Source organism: Geotrypetes seraphini, chromosome 1 (genome assembly GCF_902459505.1).
Source record: "Geotrypetes seraphini chromosome 1, aGeoSer1.1, whole genome shotgun sequence".
NCBI classification, from domain to species: Eukaryota; Metazoa; Chordata; class Amphibia; order Gymnophiona; family Dermophiidae; genus Geotrypetes; species Geotrypetes seraphini.
Window position 1 is genome coordinate 183,693,551 of NC_047084.1, and position 25,583 is coordinate 183,719,133.

Below are 25,583 nucleotides of genomic sequence, written 5' to 3' on the forward strand. Positions count from 1 at the left end.
GCCCCAGACAGAACTCTTTAACTCCTGAAGCCAAGAGAGGTTGCCACAGTGGGCTTCCCAGAGGTTCTATTGTCCTCAGCCATGTGTTCTAAACGGGAGACAGAGAGGGCCAGTGAGGAGACACCTGAAAGTTCTCTACTCATAAGTTTGCCTTGAAAGAGTAAACTTATCCCCAGACAAGGACTACCTTGGTGAGGCTGTTTAGGAAAGAGGTTAGGGCTCTTCAGATTGGAAAAGAAATGGCTGAGCGGAGATATGATTGAAGTCTACAAAATCCTGAGTGGAGTAGAATGGGTACCAGTGGATTGATTATTCACACCATCAAAAATTACAAAAACTAGGGGGACACTCGAACTTACAGGGAAATACTTTTAAAACCAATAGGAGGAAATATTTTTTTACACAAAGAATAGTTAAGCTCTGGAATGCATTGACAGAGTTTATGGTAAGAGTGGATAGCATAGCTGATTTTAAGAAAGGTTTTGACAATTTCCTGGAGGAAAAGGCTGTCTGTTATTGAGAAAGGCATGGGGGGGGGGAAGTCACTGCTTGCCCTGGAATTTTGCTACTCCTTGGGTTTTGGCCAGGTACTAGAGACCTGGATTGGCCACCATGAGAACGGGCTACTGGGCTTGATGGACCATTGGTCTGACCCAGTAAGGTTATATTATTTGGTGGCATCAGTATTGCAGATTGTGACCCCTAATTTTCAGGACACCTTGAATGGTAACACCATTCTGGAAGGCTTATATAAGCTTCTGAAAGCCTTTCCCTTCCATGGGGTCCTCTCCCAGATGGTGTTCTTAGAGTACTCAACAACATCTTGAGGAGCACTAGGCTGCTGAGGAAGTTTTAGAGGCCTATCTAAGGTTAATGCCCTGGTCATGGCAGTCACCTATAAGATGATCATGCTGGTGGAAAGGAATTCTATTTACCTTAATGTTTCTATGAGGCCAAATGGCCCATTCAGTTTGTATGTCCACAACTTCCACTATCTTCTCCTCTCCCTAAGAAATCCCACATGCATGTCCCACCCTTGAACAAAGCTTCTTAGAGACATTTAAATACCTGAATGGCATAAATACACATGCGGCAAATATCTTTCATTTGAAAGGAAGCTCCAGACTGAGGGGGCATAGGATGAAGTTAAGAGGCAATAGGCTCAGGAGTAACCTAAGGAAATACTTTATTAAAGAAAGTGTGGTAGATGCATGAAATAGTTTCCCAGTAGAGATGGGGGGGAGACAAACACTGTCTGATTTTAAAAAAGCATGGGACAGGCATGTGGATCTCTGGAGAAGACAGTGGATGCTGTAGATGGGTAGACTGGATGGGCCATTTGACCTTTATCTGCCATCACATTTCAATGTATGACTGTTTTAATTGTGATTCTTTTATGTTATAATTGTTATCCCTGACACAATATGTAGGCAAAACTTTGCCACATAGGGTCACTGGTTCAATAAATAAGACTTTTTTCTATTTAATTGACTGGCCAACTTTTTGGTTTGCTGTTTTATTTGTGGCCCTTTCATTGTATGCATTTTATAAAATAAATACTCTTGATGCAGACCAAGACTGAAATGCAGCTGCATCAGGTGTTTTTTTTCTTCAATACAATTCTCTCCGCTTTAGTCATCTTATGCCACTTCTACTCGCTGAAAATTGGTACCTATGTACAAGTTCAAGCTCCTCATTTTGGTCTATAAGAACATAATTGCCATATTGAGACAGACTGAAGGTCCATCAAGCTCAGCATCCTGTCTCCCAACAGTGGCCAATTCAAGTTCCAAGTATGTAGCTAAATCCCAAGTAGTAAAACAGATTTTATGCTGCTTATCCTAGGAATAAGCAGTGGATTGCCCAAGGCCATCTCAATAATGGCCTACAGATTTCTGTTTTAGGAAATTATCTAAACCTTTTTACGATAACCGATTTCACATTCTCCAGCAACAAATTCCAGAGTTTAATTATATGTTGTGTGAAGAAATATTTTCTCTGGTCCTTTTTAAATCTACTTCTTAGTAGCTTCATCACATGCACCCTCCTAGTCCTAGTATTTTTGGAAAGAGTAAACTAGCAATTCAAATCTACCCTTTCCACTTCACTCAGTATTTTATAGACCTCTATCATTATCACCCTTGTGCCATCTCTTCTCTAAGCTGAAGAACACTAGCCACTTTAGCCTTTCCTCATAAGGATGTCATCCCATTCCTTTTATCATTTGCGTCGCTCTTCTCTGCACCTTTTCTAATTCTGCTACTTCTTTTTTGAGCTACGACAACCAGAATTGCATACAGTATTCGAGGTACAGCTGTATTATAGAGCAATAGAAGGGCATTATAACATTTTCATTTTTCATTCCTTTCCTGAAAATTTCTAACATTCTATTTGCTTTAGTACCACCACCATAGGCAGTAACCTTCTAATATCTTAGGAAGTTTATTACTTTCAACACATGTACCTTCCTTCACACAATAACTTTATCTTGACATCACTGGTCACACAGTCTTCTCTGGAATAAACTACCACTGGATACAGAACTGAACCCTGCTTCACAGAGCTTAAGTAGAAAATCAAAACCTTGTCAGTACTTTTTCTTCTCTCTAATACTATACCCTACCCTTTTTTTCTTGTCAGTCCCTTCTTTCACCTCTTTTCCCTCACCTCTCCTTCTCCTTTCTTGGAATTTGTAAAATGCCTAGCAACACTATAATCAAGTGGTTGTAATAAAATAAATAGCATAAATTTGTTGGCCCTCCATACTGCTTCTGATGTGGTTATGAGCTTTTGTCCCAGAGGAGAATGTGGCACAGTGGTTAAAGCCACAGCTTCCGCACCCTGAGGTTGTGGGTTCAAACGCATGCTGCTCCTTAATTGCTCCAGATACATTATTAGACAGCTTATGAGCCCACTGGGACAGACAGGGAAAAATGATTGAGTACCTGAATAAATTGAGTACCTGAATGTAAACTGTTATGAGCTCTCTTGGCAGAACAGTATAGAAACTGAATAAACAAACATCACTGTATCTGCCTCTACTGTAATTTCTTTCTTTCCTTCTTCCCCAATCTGTACCTCTCCTTTGATAATGTCCCTCCACATTATCCTGGCCTTGATACATCTACGGTCACAACCTGGTTGGGTCATCGGTCCTTCTTTTGGGGGCCAGGGGCATAGAATGCTTGAGAAACGCTGCCCTATAACGAATAGCCCTCATTGCTGCATTCCACTAGAAAAAAATCTACATCACTCAAAAAGAGCCAGAAGAGATGCTAGATTCAAGCGGAAGCAGTTTCACTTCAGAGGACCACCGAACAAGCATAATGCTAGAGAAGTTAGTTAAGCACATGCACAAAAATCACAAACTTGCTCGTACTGTGTAAGTAAGCATTTTCGTACGGTATATTGCCAAAGCTTATGCAACTGTTCATACAAGTAGGGATCACCAGTACCCCTATGGACAAACTTTCCACTGTCCGCTTTAAATCACTCCTACCGCTAGAACTGGCTTTTAATGATGCCATGACAGACAACCCCATCACCACTTTCCAATGAGCAGTCTCACCAATCCGTCACTACCCTAAGAGGACGCGCTCGTGCTCCTACCTATTCCCAGCCAGGGCCTCCGCGTCCCAACCGCCGCCGCGACGACCCACAAAGAAGTTTGGTGACTGAACTTAGTGTAACCGGTGGGGAAGAGAAGCGCAGTCCAGGAAGTCCGCCGCTGTCATTCGGAAGCTCCGAGCAAATAGACGTTTTCTTTTCTACCAATTAGACTTAAGTAGTTTTCCCTTTTGACCTCTGGCACTCCCCGCCCCCAGCTTCTGTTGTCGCCGCACCCGTGGTATAAGCTTAGTTGGCGTTGAGGTTTCTTTTTGTTGCCGGAAGTGACGAAAGTATTTTTTTTTTTTCCTCCTGAAGTAAAAGTATCAGAAGTATGTTTGTACTTATTCGACAAATACTCAGACCATTCCAGAGTGGTTCAGTATAGGAACAATTAAGTCTTCGACTCTCCTTGCCCGTTTTTTAAATAAAATGGCTCTGAATTAACTGATAGTAAAGAGTAAGCAGATTAACTAGTGAAGCAGTTGCTCGCCGAATCTGCGCCTACTTGTTTGTGACTAGCTGAACTGAGCGCCGCGGGCCTGAAGCTGGCAGGGCCGGGAAAGTACAAATCACTCTTGGGAAGCGGAAGGAAAAAAAAAAAACAACTGTTATGTTTTATGGAGAAACCGTTGGGAGCTGGTGAGGCTGGAACTTCTAGTGTGTCTGAGGATCATGATATTTTTTTTTTGGGGGGGGGTTTAATAAACATTGTGTTGCTTTGAATCATTACAAAATAATCGTTCGTACTATAGAATATTTGGTTCCACAATAGTGCTGAGAACGGAAAAAAAGTTACGTGTACTGTGATGGTATTACAATGAAGGAAGGATCGGTTGACTTTAATAAGGTACTTCAACACACACCCTTTTATGTATGTTGAAGTCATTTATTAAAATCAATTGGACCTTCCTTCTGTGTTGTTTTGTTCTCTACTTCTCGATCTGATGTGGATCCTCGCCTTTAATTTTCTTGGGCTGTGATAGTAATATGGCAATTATTTGATAGTTAAGAAGGACCTTTGGTCATTCTAATCTTTTCAGATGCTGCTTGTTCTCCTCCTTCACCTGTGCATGCTTGTTTATATGCCTCCAGCATGCTTGAATTTTGCCACTTGCACCATTTCTGCTGGTAGACAGTTCCCCCTCGGTTTATCTTCTGCAACTTGCTCAGATTTGTTTCTGATCTACTATGTGGTTTTATTATTTTCGGGTTTTTTCCTCTCGTTTTAAGTCTGAGGCTTGGAGCCCAGAGGTTTCCTCTTGTTAAGACCTCTGCCTGGGAAAAGACGCAAACTCCTGGGGTGGAAAGTCTACTGCTAGTAGGATCAGCTCTCCGGGATACCTGTCTATAGCCAGCCTGCTGTAATATTTTTGGAGCTCAGGGGCCGTCCCCCGTGTAGTTGCTTGCATTCTTGATCCTGATTTATCAGGAGCTTGAGCATAGGCTGTTTGTCTCCTTCCTGACCTGGCTGGGATTAATAGCGGACTGGCTATGTGGTCCTCCCCCCATCACGATGAGAGAGTTTCCAGAGGTCCGACTGATCAAGTTTGTAGACGAACCTGTGAGGCAGTTATCTTTGTTCCAGCTGCACTTCTGAGCTGAGGCACTTAGACTCCACATGGCACAGTGAGTAAGGCTATTATAGCCTATAGGGGGAATTCTGGGGCGGGGGGATCCTAAAAATTGAAAATTTGAGGGTTTCTGGGGGCAGAGCTGGGGACTTCTCCTTCAAAACCCCTTTCCCTGTAATTCATGAATATAAACCACTTAGGCTATAAGTAGTATATAAATACTATAAATAAAATAATCTCACTAGTTATTCCCATCTCTAGATTATTGATAAATATGTTAAAAAGCAGTAGTCCCAGCACAGACCTCTGATGAACCCCCACTGTTTAACCTTCTCCATTGACAATATTGACCATTTATACCTACTCTCTGTTTTCTGTCTTTCAACTAGTTCTTAATTTATAATAGGACATTACCTACTATCTCATTACTTTCTAATTTCTTCAAAGTCTTTCATGAAATACTTTGTCAAATGCCTTTTGAAAATCCAAATACACTATATCAACCAACTTACCTTTATCCACTTCTTTATTCAATCCAGATTTTGTGAGACTGATGTGATCTGTCTAAACTGCCAGGGTTCCTCAAGCATTGGCTGAAGAAGTGACAGTGGTGGCAGTACCGGGGATTAGACCTTGGCCTGTGCCACAGGCAGACAAGGATCTAAAACTGGATCAGGATGCCCAGTCTGATTCCATGCTCTTATTGTCCCAGGATGCCATTTCTCTGTTTGAGTCTGTTTCTCTGTATGAAACAAGTGGACAAGAATTGGTGATGGTACTGGACCAGAGAGAAGACTCCATGGTGCGTTGGCTGTTCAAGGTCTCAGCGCTCATAGGCATAATAGCTAATTCACTGTGTGCATTTCAGATGGAATTTCTGCCAGCCTCCATGTCATAGTGATTGATTATGATTGGCTCAGTGACTCCAACCACGTTCTTTCCCTCGCATCCTGACATCACGAAGCTAGTCACTGACCACTGTGAGTCTTCAGAGGGGTCCCTGCAGGTGGCCAAGACTATGGCCAAGCTTTACCCCATGGCTCTGGATTTTCAATAGCTGTTAGTAGCATAGGTCACCAAGTGGCCCTCATTACCCAGTGAAGGAGGTGTGATGTTGAAGGATGCTCAGAACTGAAAAAGTAGACATGGTTCTCAAGAGGCAATTTTGAAGCTTAGGCCTTAGGAATTAAGGTGGCAGCCATGGCTTCCTTTGTGGCACATGCTTACCACACTCAATTTGCTCTGGTCCCAGTCTCTGAGGAAGACTAGGACCCTCAGATGATCCTTTCTGGGGTGAATATTGTAGCAAATTTTCTGTATGACATAAAAGTCATGTGCAAGGTATCAGCCTAGTCTATCTCCCCCTGACGGATGCTCTGGATCAGACAATGGACAGGAGACTCGGCTTCTAAAGCCATTCTAAGCAAGCCTCACTTCAAGGACAGATGCTATTTGGAAAGGGTCTGGATGACCTGATGGCCAGTGTTACGGATCATCATCCCAAGGCAAGGGACAGCAGATCCCAGGTGGCTTGGAGTTTGGGATGCGGGAACTTTTGAGGTTCTTGAAAATTCTGTTCTTACATGGGAGGCCAAGCAATGCAGAGGTCCTTTCAGAGGTCATGATGGAGGTTCAGCGGAGGCAGAAGGCAGCAAGCCTCTGGCTCTTGCTCCTCACCAGCATCCAAGAAAGCACAATGATGCCAGGTCAACGGCCACACACCCCAAATAGTGGGCCTGCTGTCAGCTTACTGGTCGGTATGGGCACAGATATTTGAAAGATTGTTGGGTCCTGAAGGTTGTTCAAAAAGCCTACAAGATCGAGTTCTGTGCCTCCCATCTGGACCTCAGATTCCATGCAATGGTGCAAAGGCTCCTGGATCTTCATGCTAAAGATGACTGGAGGCCAATTCTGGACCTCAGGTTGGTCACTGCTCCACTGAAAGTACCATGCTTCCACATGGAGACCATTGATTTGGTCATTGCAGCAGTGACACTTGGGAAATTTCTTGCCTCCCTTGATTTGTTGGAGGCCTATCGCCACATTTCCATTTTTTGGCTCATAGGAGATACTTGCAGTTCAATGTGGAGCAGCATTTCCAATTCTCCGCTGTCCCCTTTGGCTTTGCCACAACATCTTGCACCTTAACCAAGGTGATGGTAGTGGTAGCAGTGCACCCATATCAAGTTTCAAGTTTATTCAAATCTTGATATACCGCTTACCAAATGTCTTAGTGGTTTACAATAAAAGTAAATAGAAAAAAGTTAAACTACAAATATTGGGAAAAACAAAAGTCAACTAGATCAGTGTTTTTCAACTTCTTCAAGCCAAGTACCCCCTAAGTCTAACAAATAACCAAGCTCCACCCCAGACTCACCCAAGCTCTGCTCCTGATCCCACCCCCATAATAATAGTACTAATTGTAACGCAATTTCTTCTATCCATTTTTTCATATACACACAATATAATCTTATTAATACACTAGTCTTTAAGCCTGTTACATTAACGGGTGTTAGAATAGATGTGTCTATCTCTCTCTCTCTCTCCTTGGCTGCTGTCTGTCTGTCTTTCTGTCTCTTTCTTTCTCTCTCGTTGGCTACTGTCTGTCTTTCTGTCTCTTTCTCTTCTTGGCCGCTGTCTGTGTCTTTCTGTCTCTTTCTCTCTCGTTGACCGCTGTCTGTGTGTCTGTCTGTCTTTCTGCCTCTTTCCCTCCCTCCCGTTCCCCGGCTGTCCTGTGTGTGTCTTTCACTGCCATCTTTTCTGTCAGTCTGTCATTGACTCGTCTGTTTGTCCCCCTGTCCTTCTGTGTCTGTATGGAGATGTCGGGGGAATATTGGGGATGTTAGGGGGGATGTCAATTATTGTGCCCCTTCTCCCACCTACCTTTTTTTATATCAAGCGGCAACTGGCACAGAATAATTGCTGCTGAGTAAAGTAAACTGCCACTCGCAGCAAATTGAACGAACACGCTGCACGCGCACGGCGAACGCGTCACACGCTTTACCAACTTCTTCTCTTACAATACAATTTCTCTGCCTGCCACGGAGCTAAGGATGCACAAGTTTAAAGTGCGCATGCGCGCTAAGGAAATTATTATAGCGGATAATGGTAACCACAAAATTAAAAAAAAAAATATGTAGAGAAAATGTTAATTATCATTTATATTCTTTTTTTTCCGAACAGGTCAAGGCAGATGACTTTAACATATGTAATGTCACCTCAGTAGCAACTATAAAAAAATAGACAAATATAGTGTAAAATATAGACAGCAGATATAAATTCTCAAAACGGACACATTTTGATCACTAAATTGAAAATAAAATCATTTTTCCTATCTTTGTTTGGTGATTTCATGAGTGTCTGGTTGCACTTACTTCTGACTCTGCATCCAACATTTCTTTCTCTCTGCCTCCTGCACGCTTCCTCTCCTCCAGTCTTCATTCCTTCCATGAGTCCAACTTTTTATTCTCTGCCCTCTCCCCCTTCCCCTGAGTGTGACATTTCACCTTCCCTTCTTTCTGCCCTCTCTATCCTTCTCTCCATGAGCCCACCACTTTCTGCCTTCTGCATGCTTTCTTTCTCCTTGCCCCTTCCCTCAAGTGTGACATCCCTCATTCCCACCTCAATCCATCTCTTCCCAACCCCACTCACAACATGTTCTCTCCCCATGCCCTATTTCTTCCTCTCCTCCACACCATGTCCATTTCTCCTGCAACAATTTTCCTTCCTTCCCCCTATTCCCACTCACAACTAATATGCTCTCTCCCCATGTACCATCTCACTCTCCCCTCAGCGTGCAGCACCTTTCCTTTGCTTCTCCTTCAAGTCCAGCAGCACCATTTTGTTTCTCTTTTTACTTTGAGTCACGCTAAAAAGACCACACGCAGAGTGCACTTGTTTTCATATCCCTCCATAAAATCCTGTCATTATAAGAAGTTCCTTGAGAGAACCTTCTCATTTCAAGCTGCTAAATTGAATGTATGGCTTGGAAAAATTATGTTAGAGGTCTCTTCCTATCTTGATTTTAGAAAATTGTTAAAGACTCAACTCTTTGTAGGCATTCTGCTTCATTTTTTCAATCAAGTTCCTTATATTCAACTTGATGTATTTTATCTGTTCTATGTATTACTTCTTTCCCTGCCATGCCGGTATTTTCTGCATTATATTGTAAATGCTTTCTGTCTTTATCTGTTTTTAAGTCCATTATTCTAATTTGTATTTTATCTGTATCCCATGTATTAGCTTACCTTGTTGTGAACCGCCTAGAACTTTTTCGGTATGGCGGTATATAAGAATAAAATTATTATTATTTCGCTTCCCCTCCCCTTCTGCCAGGTCCAGCAGCACCTCTTCTCCCTTCCTTTTCTCTCCCCCTTGTCCAGCAGCACCTTTCCTTCTCCCCATGGCCAGCAGTACCCCTTCTCCCTTCCCCATGTCCAGCAGTACCTCTTCTCCCTGTTCAGCAGTACCTCTCCCCTCCCTAGTCCCTAGTGGCAGCTCACTGCATGCTTTTAACTTCCTCACGCAGCTGTTAGTTTAGCCACAATTCCATCAGGCAGCCTCGGGGCCTTTGCTAGGCCAACCCGCCTCTTATGATGCAACTTCCTCTTTTGTCGGGTGGTGGTCCAGCCTAGCAAAGGCCCCGAGGCTGCCTGATGGAACTGCGGCTAAACTAGCGCTAGCGGCAGCTACGTGAGGAAGTTAAATGCACGCAGTGAGCTGCCGCTAGGGAGAGGGGAGGTACTGCTGAGCCGGCGATTCCATCAGGCAGCCTCGGGGCCTTTGCTAGTCCGGCTCACCTCCAATGATGCAACTTCCTCTTTTGTCGGAGGCGGGCTGGCCTAGCAAAGGTCACAGAGGAACTTCTGCTGTTCGGGGAGCGAAGACAAGAAAGGCAGAAGATATGCAATGACAGGAGGAAGGGAGATATACAGCGCCGGCGCTGCATATACACGATGGCAGGAGGAAGGGAGACATGCAGTGCCGGCGCTGCATGGATGTGACAGAAGAAGGAAGTTGGGAGACAAACAGCACCAATGCCACATACCTCCTACAAGCAGCTCGTGTGCTGAGAAACAGTGAACTAGATTCATAGGGAGAAAAGGAGAGAAATACAATATTTTAAAAAAAGAAAAGAATGCAAAGGTATAACATAAAGGGAGGGGGAAATATGCTAAAAATTATCCAGAGTTGTCTAAGTTTGGATTAAAATGATCTCAGTCTTGTTAGTAAAAAAGAGTAAATAATGGTGGAAGAAGTCTGTTCCTATCATATGTTATAAGCATCTTTAAATAGGAAAGTTATAAGGTTTGATTTGAACCTGTCCATGGAAGATTCTTGATGAAAATAAAGAGGCATAGCATTCCATAATGCAGAAGTTGTTACAGAGAAAATAGATTTACGAGTTGTCGTAAACAATGTGACAAAGTGAAGGGACAGTGAGAAGATTTTCATGACTAGAGCACAATGTTCTTGAAAGATTGTAGGGAAGAAGTAGTCTGTCAATAAAAGCTAGAGAATGTTGTCTTGATTTAAAAGAAAGAAGCAAAATTTTAAATGTTAGTCTGCGAGTGATGGGTAACCAAAGAGAATCAATAAGAAGAGGTGTAATATGGTCAAATTTTTGCCTTGAATAGGAGTTTTACATCGGTGTTTTGTATTATTTGTAGTCTTCTAACTCTTTTTGACACATATCCTGGTATAAAGAATTGCAATAATCAAGATGTGTGCTGACAATAGAATAGTAAAATAAGATATTAAGTGATGCCGATTCTAAAAGAGATTATATTGGTGCATCATTCATAGTTTATATAAACATTTTTGTACTACATAACTTATTTGTTGATGAAAAGTTAATTTATTGTCCAAGATTACCCCTAGTAATTTGATGGTAGTTTCAATTTGAATTGGTATTACTCTTATACAAATAGGAGATATTAGGTTTTCTTTGTCATTACAGGGGAATAGAAGTGCTTTAGTTTTGGCAAGGTCTAAGATTGAATGTAGAAAAGACTGAGGTAATGTTTGTGGGGAAATCTGAACAGGTTAGTTGGCCCAAAACTTTGAAAGTGATGGATGAGGTGTTACTGGTGAGAGAGTCAATGACAGTCCTGGGAGTAAAACTGGACCCAGGACTTACAATGAGTTGTCAAGTGATAAAGACAGTGCAAATATGTTTTGCACAGATACATTTATTGTACCGTTTAAACCAATTCTGTCACCATCTGACTTTCATGCTGTTGTACAAGCAATGGTTTTGTCACGACTGGACTACTGCAATGTCCTGTACCTGGGAATAACTAAGACCAGGTGCAGGGCATTGCAGGTGGTTCAGCATGCCGCAGCCAGATTGATAACTGGAACATCAAGATATGAGCATATTACTCCATATCTTCGACAATTGCATTTTTTGCCAGTTGTATTCAGAATTCAATACAAAGCAATTATATTATGTCACCAATTTCTATATAGTATGATTCCTGAAATTTTTAAGATTATGATGTCTGGTTATCAACCACTAAGTTAATTGTGTTCCGAAAATGCCGCATTGCTGAAAACAAAGGCTAACCCTAAATATGTGGAAACAAATGCCATGACTTTTACATGTGCAGGAGTCAAGCTGTGGAATGGCCTTGTTGGCCAGATTCGAAAATGTGAAGAGAGGAACTTATTTAGGAAAATGTTAAAGACTCAACTATTTGTAGATGCATTTCTTTGAACAATTGACTTTATGTAAGATTGAATCTGCCTGCTTTTGTTCTTATTTTGTATTGACTTTTAATATTTTATGTATGTAATTCCCCGCAAACCGTTTTGGAAAAAAGGTATAGAAATTTTTAAAATAAATAAATAATATTTAACGAAAGCATTTTTTCATTTAACCATTGACTGATTTGTTCTAACTTTTGGTTAATTTCTTGAATTTCAACTGAATTTTGGGAGTTTAATGGATGCAGACATTGTATATCATATGCATAGGCAAAGACTGTAAAACCTATCAATTGTGCTGATGTTAGTAATGGTGCAAGGAAAATATTGAATAGAGATGGGAATAAAATAGAACCTTGTGAGACTACAAAATTTTGGGTATAAGCTTCCAAAGTGGATTTATCTAATGACACCTGATAAAATTGATCTGAGAAGTACGATATGAACCAGTTCAAGACAGTTCCTGAGATTTCTATAGTTTTTAGCCTATGTAATAAAAGAGAGTGATCTGCCGATAGCATACAGAACAGAAGTATTATTTGCTTTGGCTATACACTTACGGCCTCTTTTATAAAGCCACGCTAGTGGCTGCGCTGCGCTAACGGCCCGAAGCCCATAGAGATTTAAAGGGCTTCAAAGCTGTTGCCGCGCAGCAGCCGCTAGCATGGCTTTGTAAAAGAGGCCGTTAGTTTAGTATTTCTTTTTTGCCTGTTGGATAGATGATTTATTTATTTATTTAATTTATTTTTAAAATTTAGACCGCTTAAATCTAAGCGGTTTCCTTACAAACATACATAATATTCAGTTGAAGAACACATTGCACATGTTATGACCATTACGACTAATTTCTGTTACATTTAAAATCTAATAAAATATGCTCAATATAATTCAAACTTAAAATCCTTTCATGTCTCTCATCTAATCATAACATCAAATTTCTGTTCAATATATACTAATACTGGATCATTCTTCCTAGAGAGAAGCTTTTTCTTTATATATGTACAGAGAGGATGGAGATCACTGCCCAGGAAAATTAGGTGTCATTGTTGAGGATATGTTGAAACCCTCAGCTCAATGTGCAGCAGCTGCTAAGAAAGCAACTAGAATGTTAGGAATTATCAGGAAAGTAATGGAAAACAAAGATGAAAATGTTATAATGCCCTTGTATCGCTCTATGGCACCTCGAATACTGTGTGCAGTTCTGGTCGCCGTATCTCAAAAAAGATATAGTGGAATTAGAAAAGGTACAGAGAAGAGCGACAACAATGATAAAAGGGATGGGATGACTTCACTATGAGGAGAGGCTAATGTGGCTAGAGCTCTTCAGCTTGCAGACGAGATGGCTCAGGGGTGTTATGATAGAGGTCTATAAAATAATGAGTGGAGTGGTAAGGGTAGATATGAATTGCTAGTTTACTCTTTCCAAAAATACTAGGTGTGGCAGTCTCATTCAGAGACTCTGCTGCAAACCCTATTCCTGACAAACCAGTGCCTGTTCCTAGGACCCAAAAGCAAATTGTAAGGTCTGACAGGCAGGTAGCTCACATATCAGAGAGTCAGAGAATAGGACAGAGTGCAGCAAGCGCTCAGAATTCCTACAGTCAACCCTATTATTCCTTATGCAAAGGTATAGCAATAAAAACTCTTTTTAAACCTACAGCTATACAAGCTGCCATACATAGGATTAAGGAAAGGGGTGGAGTCAGCATGGCTGATATGTATCAAGCAGGGCTAGAGCCGGGGAAGAATAAAGCTTCCACAGCTGAGAGCTGGAGGGAGGAGTGGCAAAAATAGGAAGAGCCAGAGCAGCAAGAGAAACAGAAAGGCAGAGCTACAGAGCTGAGAAGTCTGCCAGGAATGTTGGAAAGTTTTGTTTCCTTTCCTGTGCCACTGCCTCATTTAAGTCTGCCATCTGCAACTCCCAGGCAAAGTAAGAATAATTTTCCCAAAGCCAGGTGAGCTTGGGAGAGGGAGCTTTCTGGGGAGAACTGTGTAAGCAGGTTGACTATGAGAAATGAGAGCTTGTGCAGAGTGGGGGAAGGGAGCCACATGTTAGAGAAGTAACTCCTATGGAGGTAAATGAACAAGGGTTTGAGAATAATATTGTAGATTAGTGCTGCCCAATTCATGATTCAAATCGATTCACCGATTCATTTCAGGTGAACTGATTTGAATCGATTCAAAACCAAAAAATCGGCCTCCCGATTCACTGTCTGACCCTCCCCCCTTGCCCTCTAAAGCAGGATCGGCAGCGCTGCATCTTGCTGGCCGTTTTAGCGGGGGGGTCAGTCGGGAAGTGCTGCAGTGTCCGGCTTCCCCTCCTGGCCTCCCGCGCCTCCCTTTACCTGATTGTAACATAGAGCAGCCTGCAGAAAGGATCGCGGGTACTTTAGCGATCCTTGCAGGTTGCCATAGGCCTCCGGAGCTGTCATCCTGCCTCTGACGTCAGAAGAGAGGTGGGACCGCGGCAGGAGGATGACAGCTCCGGAGGCCTATGGCAACCTGCAAGGATCGCTAAAGTACCGCAATCCTTTCTGCAGGCTGCTCTCTACTGCAGTCAGGTAAAGGGAGGCGTGGGAGGCCAGAGGGGAACACACAGGCCTTCCTGGGGAGGGAGAACAGTCCTTCAGGGAGGGGTACAGTCCTTCGGGGGAGGGGAGCAGGCCTTCAGGGGTGGGGTGTAGGCCTTCAGGGGGCTGCAGGTCTTCAAGGGGGGACAGGCCTTCAGGGGTAGGTTGTAGTCCTTAAGGAGGGGTGCAGGCCTTTAGGGGGGACAGACCTTCGGGGGGAGGTGCAGTCTTTCGGGGGGGAGAGGCCTTGTGGGGTGGGGTGGGGTGCAGGCCTTCAGGGGAGAACAGACCTTCAGGGGAGGAGGCTCTGGTGTAGAAGTACACAGAGGGAGGGAGGGAAGGGGGTTTTCAAAGAGACGTGCATAGCCGGACTTTGGGGAGGGGGGAAGAAATAATGGGTCTAAAAACAGAGGAGTGGGAGAGAGATGGTGGATAATGGGATTTAGGGAGGGAAGGAACAGAAAGGGAGAGAAGTTGGACACAAGGGATGGTGTGGAGGGGGGATAGAGATACTGGATTGGAAGGTAGTTGGGAACAGAAAGGGAGAGATGGTGGACCATGGGGAAGGAGGGAGAGATGCTGGATGAAAGGGTAGTTGAGAAAAGGTGGATCTGTGGATGGAGACGAAAAAAAGGAAAGATGCCAGACCTCCAGGGGAGGGAAGGGAAACGGAAGGGGAGGACAGAAATAGAAGATTGGTGGTTAGCGCGGAGAAAGAAGAAAAGAAGGAGACCCTGGCAAGCAAGTTCTCAGAAGACAACCAGAGCCTGGGACCAACAAGATTTGAATACTAACCAGACAACAAGAGGTAGAAAAAATAATTTTATTTTCTGTTTTGTAATTACAATATGTCAGATTTGAAAAGTGTATCCTGCCAGAGCTTTTGTTAGACCGCAAACGTGAGCTAGGATTTAACAGAGAGAGGAAAAGTCTTTTTTGTTTGTTTATTTTGTATACACGACAGCGCCAGTGTGGTTAGAAGAAGGCAAAGGGGGTGAAGAGGCTATAAAATAAACCCACCAGGATGTTTTATAAAAACACCCAATTGGGTAGGAAAATTGAATCGAATAAAAAAAAATCGATTCAATAGGCTGAATCGAATCAAAAATTTTTTTCCTGAATCGGGCAGCACTATTGTAGACTATGCCATGGAGTATGATTATGAACCAGAGGAAGGAATGTGTGTGGAAAGCATGGATGAGTAAACCCTATTTAGATAAGAAGCCTTCCTGGTTAAAAGTAATGAAGCAAGGATCCTGTAACTGAAAGGATTTGAAACAAAGATTGTTTGAGTGGGGGAACAGGTGGGTTTGAATGAGCTTTGGTGGCGTGGGGGAAAAGCCCAGCAGTAGTGCAGAGGAAGCTAGGTTTAAAACTAGGGCTGTTGCAAATGCCAAAGTTTGTCGCTGTCCAGAGATATTGATTAATTGGGAACACGTGAGGTGTACAGGGTCCATGTATCTGTATTTGGGGTGGAGCTTGTTCCCACACCTACTGCCCCAGCTAGAGTGAGTCAGGGCAGTAAGGTGAGAGTGCTTTTTGGAACTAGGCACAAGAGAGTGTCCTTTAATTGGACTGTGGATCATGTTAGCAGTCTGTGAGTTTAGTGCAGGCAGGAGCACTTCCTTGCTTGTGGGGCTGAGTGTAGCAAACGTTAGCCCAGTTACAAAGGCTGCTTGGACTGAGAGAAGGCAGCAGCCCAGAGACAAAAGCTTTAAAACCAATTTGCTGTTTTTTTTTATTTGGAAAAGAATAAGAAATCTTGAACTGTGGGAGATTTGTAAAGTGGGCTGTATTTTTGAAGTATGGACTGAGTTGAAAGCCTGGATAGCGGATTTTGCAGCCAAGAAAGAATTGTCCAGGAAAATAAAATTTTTTGTTTTTGAAAGTGCAAAAGGAAGAAACGACTGTTTATTTGGGGAAACCTTCACACCTCACTGGCACTCTGTGGGGACTAGATCCGAGCGTGCGTGGCCGGGCTCAACCCCGCCACATAGGACTAGGGTGCATGCGATGAAGCTACTAAGTAGTAGATTTAAAACAAACCGGAGAAAATATTTCTTCGTACAGCATATAATTAAACTCTGGAATTTGTTGCCGGAGAATGTGGTAAAATCAGTTAGCTTAGCGAGGTTTAAAAAAGGTTTGGATAATTTCCTAAAAGTACAGTCCATAGGCCATTATTGAGATGGCTTGGGGAAATTCACTGCTGATTCCTAGGATAAGCAGCATAGAATCTGTTGAGTTAGTTGGGACCCAGCTAGGTACTTGGGACCTGGGCGGGCCACGATTGAAAACAGGATACTGGGCTTGATGGACCTTCGGTCTGTCCTAGTATGGAAATTCTTATGTTCTTATGAGATTGGCGACGTCTCCAGCATCTTTCCGTAGAGTGTAACTGACATCTAATCAGTTGAAGTTCAGGAGAATACTACGGGGCTCATAATCAAAAAATAAAAACGTCTAAAAACCGCCTAAATCGGTACTTGGATGATCAAAAAGACAGGTCATCCAAGTGCCAATAATCGAAACGGGTTTTAGATGTATTTATAAACAACTTTGGCCTTTTCAGTGCTGCTGTGCGCCCAGAGTGAAAAGAGGTATTTTTGAAGAAGTAGTTAGGGCGGGAGGTAGGCAGGATGTGGGCCGACCTAGACTTAGTCGTACTGCAAGTATAACCGAAAGTTTAATGAGACTGCCTAGACGGAACTTATACGTAGTGACTTAGGCGATCTAAAAACAGGTCCAAGAGCCCTGAAGGTATCCAAAGTGACCAGATAACCACTGTAGACACAAAGTACAGACCCACATACACTCCCCAAATGATCAATGACCCTCCCTCTCCCACACTGCTATAAAAATCAGAATAAAGGCATACATACCTGCCTGCAGAACATCAGCACCTGGCATAGGAAAGCGTAATAGAACTGCACAGAGGTGGCTTAAGTAGTCTGGGGATGAGTGGGCTAGTGAACAATAGAGGGGAGGACCTAGGCCCATAAACCACTCTAGGCACTGCATTCATGGTGAAACATGTGCACCCACCAAAACCCCCCAAAACCCTATTGTACTGCCATATAGGTGCAACCTAAGCCTTAAGGATTATTAGGTAGACATGTGGGTATAGTAGGTTTTGGGGGATTCACCATGACCTATAAGGGAGTTGTGGTTAGATGTTTATGTGGTACCCTTTTTGTGAAGTTTGCTGCAGTGCCCTGTAAGGTGCCCCACTGTTGCCATGTCTGGGTGGCCAGCCTATCACTTTGATGGTCCCTCCCATGTTCAAAAGGTCTTGTTCTAGGCGTTTTTGACTTGGAATGGGGTATAAAGATAGACGACTTGGCGGTCTGGCCGATCAAACGGCTGAACATATAAGTAGACAATTCACAAAAAAATATATATTTTGGACGTATTTTTTGAGAATAGACTTTTGACATTTCCGACTTTGAGAGACTAGCGACTTAGGCCCAAAACGGACTTAGACGTATTTTGATTATGCCCCTCTAAGGATTTTACTTTTTTTGAAAGAAGAGGAAGTAGTGTTCTAAGGGCGCTATCTTATCCATCAAAGAATCTATTACAGTTTCAGTACTAAACATTGCCAGACTGGATGGTTCATTTTGCCTTTATCTATTCTCATGTTTTGTGTTAAATCTGGACTGAGCATAATGCAAAATATTAAACCTATCCAAGAAATCTATAACTTGATAATTTACCAAGTGTTCTATTAATTTTACAACAAATGGAATCGATGCTACAGGCCTATAGTTAAAATACCTTGTGGCTGGATTTGTTTCAGTCTTTAAGAATTAGTGTAACCATAACCTCTCCTAAATTAGAAGGGAAAATTCCCAAATCCAATTGCCATTGAATCCAGTCAAATAATTGCATTTTAAAATGAGAAGAAGCTGTTTTCATATTATAAGATGGACTGTAATCTAGCCAACAATATGAGTGTATATACAATCATGTGAAAAAATTAGGACATCCCATGAAACATTCAGTTCTTTCTTAAGAAATGTTCACATAAGGATGTCCAAATCTTTTTTTTTTTATTATTTTTCTCTGGAAAAGAAAGTGATGTAATTGCAGGTAAACAACAATACTTTTCCTTGATTTACTCATGCAACAAAAGATATCAACAAAAATGTGTATTCTAACTGAGAAAAAATTAGGACCCCCTCCCACACACAAATATCCTCCCACTTAAAGTGGCTCAAATCACATAGGTGTATCACATCAGGTGCATATGATAAGATTGTAGCAGTTTATAAGTCTGGTAAGGGATTTAAAAAGATCTCAAAATAATTTAACATTAGCCATTCCACAGTCCGGAAAATAGTGTACAAGTGGAGGACTTTCCAAACAACTGCCAACATGCCCAGGTCTGGCCATCCAAGCAAGTTGACTCCAGAGTAGACCGCAAGATGCTAAAAGAAGTCTCCAAAAACCCTAAAATGTCATCACAGGACCTACAGCAGACTCTTGCTGCTGTTGATGTGAAAGTGCAAGCCTCTACAATCAGAAAGAGACTTCACAAATTTAGCTTGCATGGGAGGTGTGCAAGGAGGAAACCTTTGCTCTTTAAGAGAAACATCAAGACCAGACTGAAGTTTGCCAGAGAGAACATAGCCAAACACCAGTACTTCTGGGATAGTGTTCTATGGACAGATGAGTCTAAAATTGAATTACTTGGACACCAGAAAAAAAGGATATGTTTGGGGTACACCAAATACAGCATTCCAGGATAAGAACCTCATACCAACTGTGAAACAAGGAGGTGGCAGTGTCATGGTTTGGAGATGCTTTGCTGCAGCAGGACCTGATCAGCTCACCATTATAGAATCCACCATGAATTCTACCATGTATCAGAAGGTGCTTGAGGAACATGTGAGAGCATCTGTAAGAAAATTAAAGCTGAAGCAACACAGCAATGACCCCAAACACCAGTAAATCCACCAAGGACTGGATGAAAATTTAAGAAATGGAGAGTCCTGGCTGAGTCAAAGCCCTTATCTTAATCCCATTGAGATGCTGTGAGGTGATTTGAAATGGGCTGTATACGCAAGTAACCCTCAAACATCTCACAGCTGAAAGAATTCTGCATTGAGGAGTGGGCCAAATGTTCCTCAGACCAATGTCAGAGACTGGTAGATTACTACAGGAAGCATCTCATTACAGTTATTTCAGCCAAAGGGGGTAGCACTATTAGGGTGTATGGTGTCCTAATTTATTCCTGAGTTAGAATATACGTTTTTGAGGATATCTTTTGTTTCATGAGTAAATCAAGGAAACTTTTTGTTGTTTACCTGCAATTACATAATTTTCTTTTCCAGAGATAAATAAAAAAAAGATTTGACATCGATATGTGGACATTTCTTAAGAAAGAACTGAATATTTCATGGGGTGTCCTAATTTTTTCACATGACTGTATTTTTGAAAGAGAGAATTAAACGTATTCCATTATAATGATGAAAAATCTGACCATAGTCTATCTACCAGACATAATTGGTTTTGAGCACAACTACAGAAGTCAGTTCTGTTGAATATACATAGAATTTTGTACTGAAGCTGTTGTCCTCCTTTAATCGTAAACTTTGCAGAGGGATGTCATTCATATCTTTCAACTCCTCCTTCTGACCTTGGGCCAAGTCACGTACCCCGTCCTTTACAAAGCTGCAATAGCTTTTTTAGTGCCGGCTGTCGCGGTAACACTTAAATAATTCCTTTGAGTGCCTGACACTTAAATTCCTTTGAGTGCTCTGACACTTAAATAATTCCTTTGAGTGCCTGAGCTGTTGCTGCCATGGCCAGAGCTAAAAATGCTAGCGCGGCTTTGTAAAGGAGGGGGTTAATCCTCCAGTGCCCACTGCTTTGAATGTGTAGCTTTGAAATGCAAAAGCCACAAAAAGGCAGTATACAAGCCCCCATTCCCTTTCTCTTTTCCCTCCAAAACACCTTTTTTAACATTTTTAGTTTTTCAGAAAAACTGTGGCAGTTTTACTTGTGGCAGCCATCTTGGATTTTTATCAATCTTTTTTTTTCAAAAGCTGTTTTCTGCTTCAAAACCTCTCGTTTTGCCCAGGTATCATCTGCCCCTGTTTCATGCCTTTTTCATGCAGCTTTGTCAGCCCCTATTTCACATGCCACGGGAGGAAGTAGTGGGAGCTTTAGGCTCAGGCTCCTTAGAGTCCTCCAGGTCAGCAGAACCCTAAAAAGCCCGGCTTTCAGGGAAGAGATCCCCTTCAGATGCTGCATGCAATGAGAGTGCGAAACGCAAGTGTGTGTAGGGCCAATTATCCCAGTCAGGTGTCCTTTGAGACTCCTGTCTAGGGGTTTTCATATTTTGTCAGTGTCTTGTGGAAAGCATATTTGACAGACCTGGGGAGCGCTGTGCTGCCTGTGAGCATGTTGGCTCTGACCAAGGTTTCGGAGTCGGAGTCGAGGAGTCGGAGGAAATTTCGGGTACCTGGAGTTGGAGTCGGAAGTACAAAAAACTGAGGAGTCGGAGTCGGAACATTTACCTACCGACTCCATTTTTTAACTTGGCATACCAATCACGAGCAATTCTTTTAGCTATAGCACCCACTATATACACAGCACAAATGTTGCGAGCAGCTTCTGCGGCCTTAGAACCTTGATTAAAAGCAAAAAGAAGGTGGTGTCGAAAATGCTCATTTCTCTCAACTTGACATTCCATTTTAACGATCTGAAAATTAACCAGTGCTGTGGAGTCGGAGTCGAAGAGTCGGAGTCGGAGGAAATTTCAGGCACCTGGAGTTGGAGTCGGAGTCTAAAGTACAAAAAACTGAGGAGTCGGAGTCGGAACATTTATCTACTGACTCCACAGCCCTGGCTCTGACAGAGGGAGATATCCCTCTCAAGCAGGTTTCCTAGGCTTAGAACATTGGCTCAAAGCATCAGTGACCATTCAGAGCAGGACTTGGAGGACTGGAAGTCCCTATCCATGCCTTTACTATCTCAAGGATCCATTGCATCCTTGGATGATTTGGGGTCTCTGCTTGGGGCCAGAGGTCAGGAGGCAGTGGCTGCTATTGATCAAGGTGATGATCCCTCAGTGTGCCATCTTTTCATGACCGCAACAGTTTCACATGTCATTTTGAACACTGTGTGAGTTGAAGTTGAAACCTTAACAACCCTTCACCTCCCAGTGTTTCGTTATGAGCGGTACAAACACACAGACTACTTTCTTTCAGGTACATCCAGACATCACCTCATTAGTCACTGAGCAGTGGGAGTCCCCCAAAAGTTCCCTAAAGGTAGCAAAAACTATGTCCAGGCTTTATCCTATGGCTCTGGACTTCCAACAGCTGTTTTCGCAGCTGAAGGTGGATTCTGCGAGAGCTCAAGTGAGTAAGTGTACCTCCCTTCCTAACGAGGGAGGGGTGATGCTAAAGGATGCACAGGATCGTAAGGTGGACATGATCCTTAAAAATCAGTTTGAAGCACTAGCTTTGGGTATCAAAGCTGTAGCGCAGGGGTGCCCAAAAGGTTGATCGCGATCGAATGGTAGATCGCGAAGGCAACGCGAGTCGATCGCATTGCCTTCGCGTTCTACTTGCTTCCCGACTCAGAAGCGCCGAGCTGACCAGCTTTCCCCACCCGACGTCAATTCTGACATCGGAGAGGAAGTTCCAGGCCAGCCAATTGCTGGCTGGCTGGCCCGGAACTTCCTCTCTGACTTCAGAAATGACGTCGGGGAGAAGAAATCTGGTCGGCCTGACACTTCTGTGTGGGGAAGCAGGGAGAGCTTGGGGTGGCAGTGATTTGTAGGCCTGTTCCTCGATGGCAGGGGCAGTGGCTTGGGAGCAGGCAGGGAGACAGACATGGAGGATGGAGGATGTCTTTGGAGCTGGAGGATGTCTGCCCCATTTGATATGGAAGGAGTGGATTATGTGGCCAGTTCTCTTTATAATATCATCCGAGTCATGATCAAAGTAAGCTCTTATACTTTTCTGCCTGCCAGATGATCTGGATAAGTAGCTCTCTATGTAAAGAACGATATCCAAGTGACTGAAATGCAAGGGACCTGGTGAGAGAAAGAAGCGATATGGATCACTCTGAAAGAGAAGATGGAACTTCTTTCTACATGGGTGTAGTCTACAGACCTTAGCCTCAATCGCAGCAAATTGATAAAGCTCTGATTGTGGATATCCAGAAGTTTCAAGCTGCTGGATGTGGATTTGAAAGTTCCATCTGCGGAATCAGAAAAAAGAAGGGAGACATTGTAGATGCTTTTCAAGAGGCTCTGCTCAAACAAATGGTGACAGAACTTACGAGGGAAAAAGCAATATTGGATCTGGTCCTCATAAATGGAGAGAGTATATCTAATGTACGAGTGTGTGCTCACCTGGGAAGTAGCAATCATCAAACGGTTTGGTTTGCTCTAACGACTAAAGTGGAGGGCGGCCGCACAATACTAAAAGTCCTAGATTTCAAACGTACGGACTTTAATAAAATGGGAGAGTACCTGAAGAAAGAGCTGTTAGGATGGGAGGACATAAGAGAAGTGGAAAAACAATGGTCTAAGCTGAAGGAGCTATAAAAATGGCTACGGAACTTTATGTGAAGAAAATAAATAAAAACAAGAGAAAAAGGAAACTGACATGGTTCTCCAAACTAATGGCAGAGAAAATAAAGGCAAAAGAGTTGGCGTTCCTGAAATATAAAAAGACCAAAGAAAAAGAGTACAGAAAGGACTACTGGGTGAAACTGAACGAAGCCAAGAGAGAGATACGTCTGGCGAAAGAGCAAATGGCTAAAAATGTAAAAAAGGGAGACAAATTTTTTTTCAGATATATTAGTGAAAGGAGGAAGATGAAAAATGGAATTGCTAAATTAAAAGATGCTAGGAACTGATATGTGGAAAGTGATGAGGAAAAAGCAAACGTGCTAAACAAATACTTCTGCTCTGTGTTCATGGAAGAAAATCCTGTAGAAGGAATGAGACTGTTACATGGGAAAATGGAGTAGATTCTGCGCCGTTCACGGAGGAAAGTGTTTATGAACAACTTGAAAAACCAAAGGTGGACAAAGCGATGGGACCGGACGGGATCCATCCCAGGATACTGAGGGAGCTCAGAGAGGTTCTGGCGGGACCTATTAAAGACTTGTTCAACAAATCTATGGAGATGGGAGTGGTTCCTGGGGATTGGAGGAGAGCAGATGTGGTCCCTATTCACAAAAGTGGTCACAGGGATGAAGCAGGAAACTACAGGCCGGTGAGCCTCACTTCAGTTGTTGGTAAAATAATGGAAGTGTTGCTGAAAGAAAGGATAGTGAACTTCCTAGATTTTAATGAGTTACAGGATCCGAGGCAACATGGCTTTACTAAAGGTAAATTTTGTCAAATAAACCTGATAGAATTTTTTGATTGGGTGACCAGAGAGCTGGATCGAGGACATATACTAGATGTGATTTACTTAGATTTCAGCAAAGCCTTTGACACGGTTCCTCATAGGATGCTCTTGAACAAACCTGAAGGGCTGAAGTTAGGAACCAAAGTGGAGAAATGGATTAGAAACTGGTTGACAGACAGACGCCAGAGGGTGGTGGTTAATGGAAGTCGCTCGGAAGAAGGAAAGGTGAGTAGTGGAGTCACTCAGGGTTCGGTGCTGAGGCCGATCCTGTTCAATATGTTTGTGAGAGACATTGCTGAAAGGTTAGAAGGGAAAGGTTTGCCTTTTTGCAGATGATATCAAGATTTGTAACAGAGTACTCATCGAGGAGGGAGTGGAAAACATTAAAAAGATCTACAAAAGTTAGAGGAATGGTCTAATATCTGGCAACTAAAATTCAATGCAAAGAAATGCAGAGTAATACATTTAGGGATTAATAATCGCAAGGAGCTTATATGCTGGGAGGTGAGAGGCTGATATGCACAGAGGGGGAAAGGGACCTTGGGGTGATAGTGTCTGAAGATCTAAAGGCGAAAAAATAGTGCAACAAGGCGGTGGCTGCTGCCAGAAGTATGCTGGGCTGTATAAAGAGAGGTGTAACCAGTAGAAGAATGAAGGTGTTAATGCCCCTGTACAGGTCGTTGGTGAGACCCCATTTTGAGTATTGTGATCAGTTTTGGAGACCGTATCTGACGAAGGACACAAAAAGGCTTGAAGCGGTCCAGAGGAGGGCGACGAAAATGATAGGTTTGCGCCAAAAGACGAATGAGGAGAGACTGGAAGCCCTGAATATGTATACCTTAGAGGAAAGGAAGGACGGAGGAGATATGATTCAGACGTTCAGATACTTGAAAGGTATTAACGTAAAACAAAATATTTTCCAGATAAAGGAAAATGGTAAAACCAGAGGACAAAATTTGAGGTTGAGGGGTGGTAGACTCAAGAGCAATGTAAGGAAATGCTTCTTTACGGAAAGGGTGGTGGATGCCTGGATTGTGCTCCCGAGAGAGGTGGTGGAGATGTAAATGGTGACGGAGTTCAAAAAAGCGTGGGACGAACACAGATGATCTAGAATCAGAAAATAATAGTAAATATTGAAGCTAAAAACCTCAACGGACTACCCGGTGAATTTGAAAGTGAAATGTGTTCCTACGTAGCACACCAATTATGTGGAAAAGGACATCACTCTGTTGCAATATGCTTGAAGTGAGAGTGCCATTACTTGGACTATAGATTGTATTGCATGGAGTTAAAATGAAACAAAAAACATTAAATAAAAAAGTCTCAAGAAACAAAAGGGAAAAAACATTATGATAATAAAAACGATAATAAGATTGGAAAGGAATGAATGACTAAAAGAATAAATAAAATACGGTAAATAATATAAAAATATGTGTTAAAAAAAGTCCGCCTTTGTGAAGGGTCATGTTTGGGCAATGAGCAAGAAGTGATGTTTGGACATAGGGGTATGCCAAATGGAGACAAAAAAAAATAGAGGGAAGCAAATATGAACCAAAAATTCATGAAATCACATTGGAAAAGGCTTCAGGAACAATAGGGGCTGGTGGGAAAACAAAAAGGGGGAATGTATGCACTATACAAGGTTGACAGAGGAAGAGAGGAGTTGGAAGGGAAAAAAGGATAATGAAATGGAGAAAGGCAATATGTATAAAAATGGAAATTATGAGACAAAGCATAATGTATGG

At 42.6% G+C, this 25,583-nt stretch overlaps 2 protein-coding genes across 6 annotated transcripts in view; one reads left to right on the plus strand and one right to left on the minus strand.

Annotated features, from left to right (window-relative positions):
* The window catches only part of FBXO8 (F-box protein 8), a 122,527-nt gene extending 118,654 nt beyond the window's left edge, over nucleotides 1-3,873 (minus strand). The window contains exon 1 of the mRNA XM_033942664.1: nucleotides 3,610-3,873. The gene's annotated coding sequence lies outside the window, so the exon portion shown is untranslated. The remainder of the gene's footprint in view (nucleotides 1-3,609) is intronic.
* A 39-nt stretch (nucleotides 3,874-3,912) lies between these two features.
* CEP44 (centrosomal protein 44) overlaps nucleotides 3,913-25,583 on the plus strand; it is a 94,270-nt gene continuing 72,599 nt past the window's right edge. Inside the window, exon 1 of one of the 5 annotated variants that reach the window (XM_033942642.1) lies at nucleotides 3,913-4,248. In XM_033942642.1, the coding sequence (XP_033798533.1) occupies nucleotides 4,220-4,248 (29 nt within the window). In that variant the 5' untranslated portion in view covers nucleotides 3,913-4,219. Of the gene's footprint in view, nucleotides 4,267-5,215; nucleotides 5,236-25,583 lie in introns of those variants that run through there. The other 4 variants (XM_033942650.1, XM_033942622.1, XM_033942612.1 and 1 more) reach the window with 4 other exon arrangements.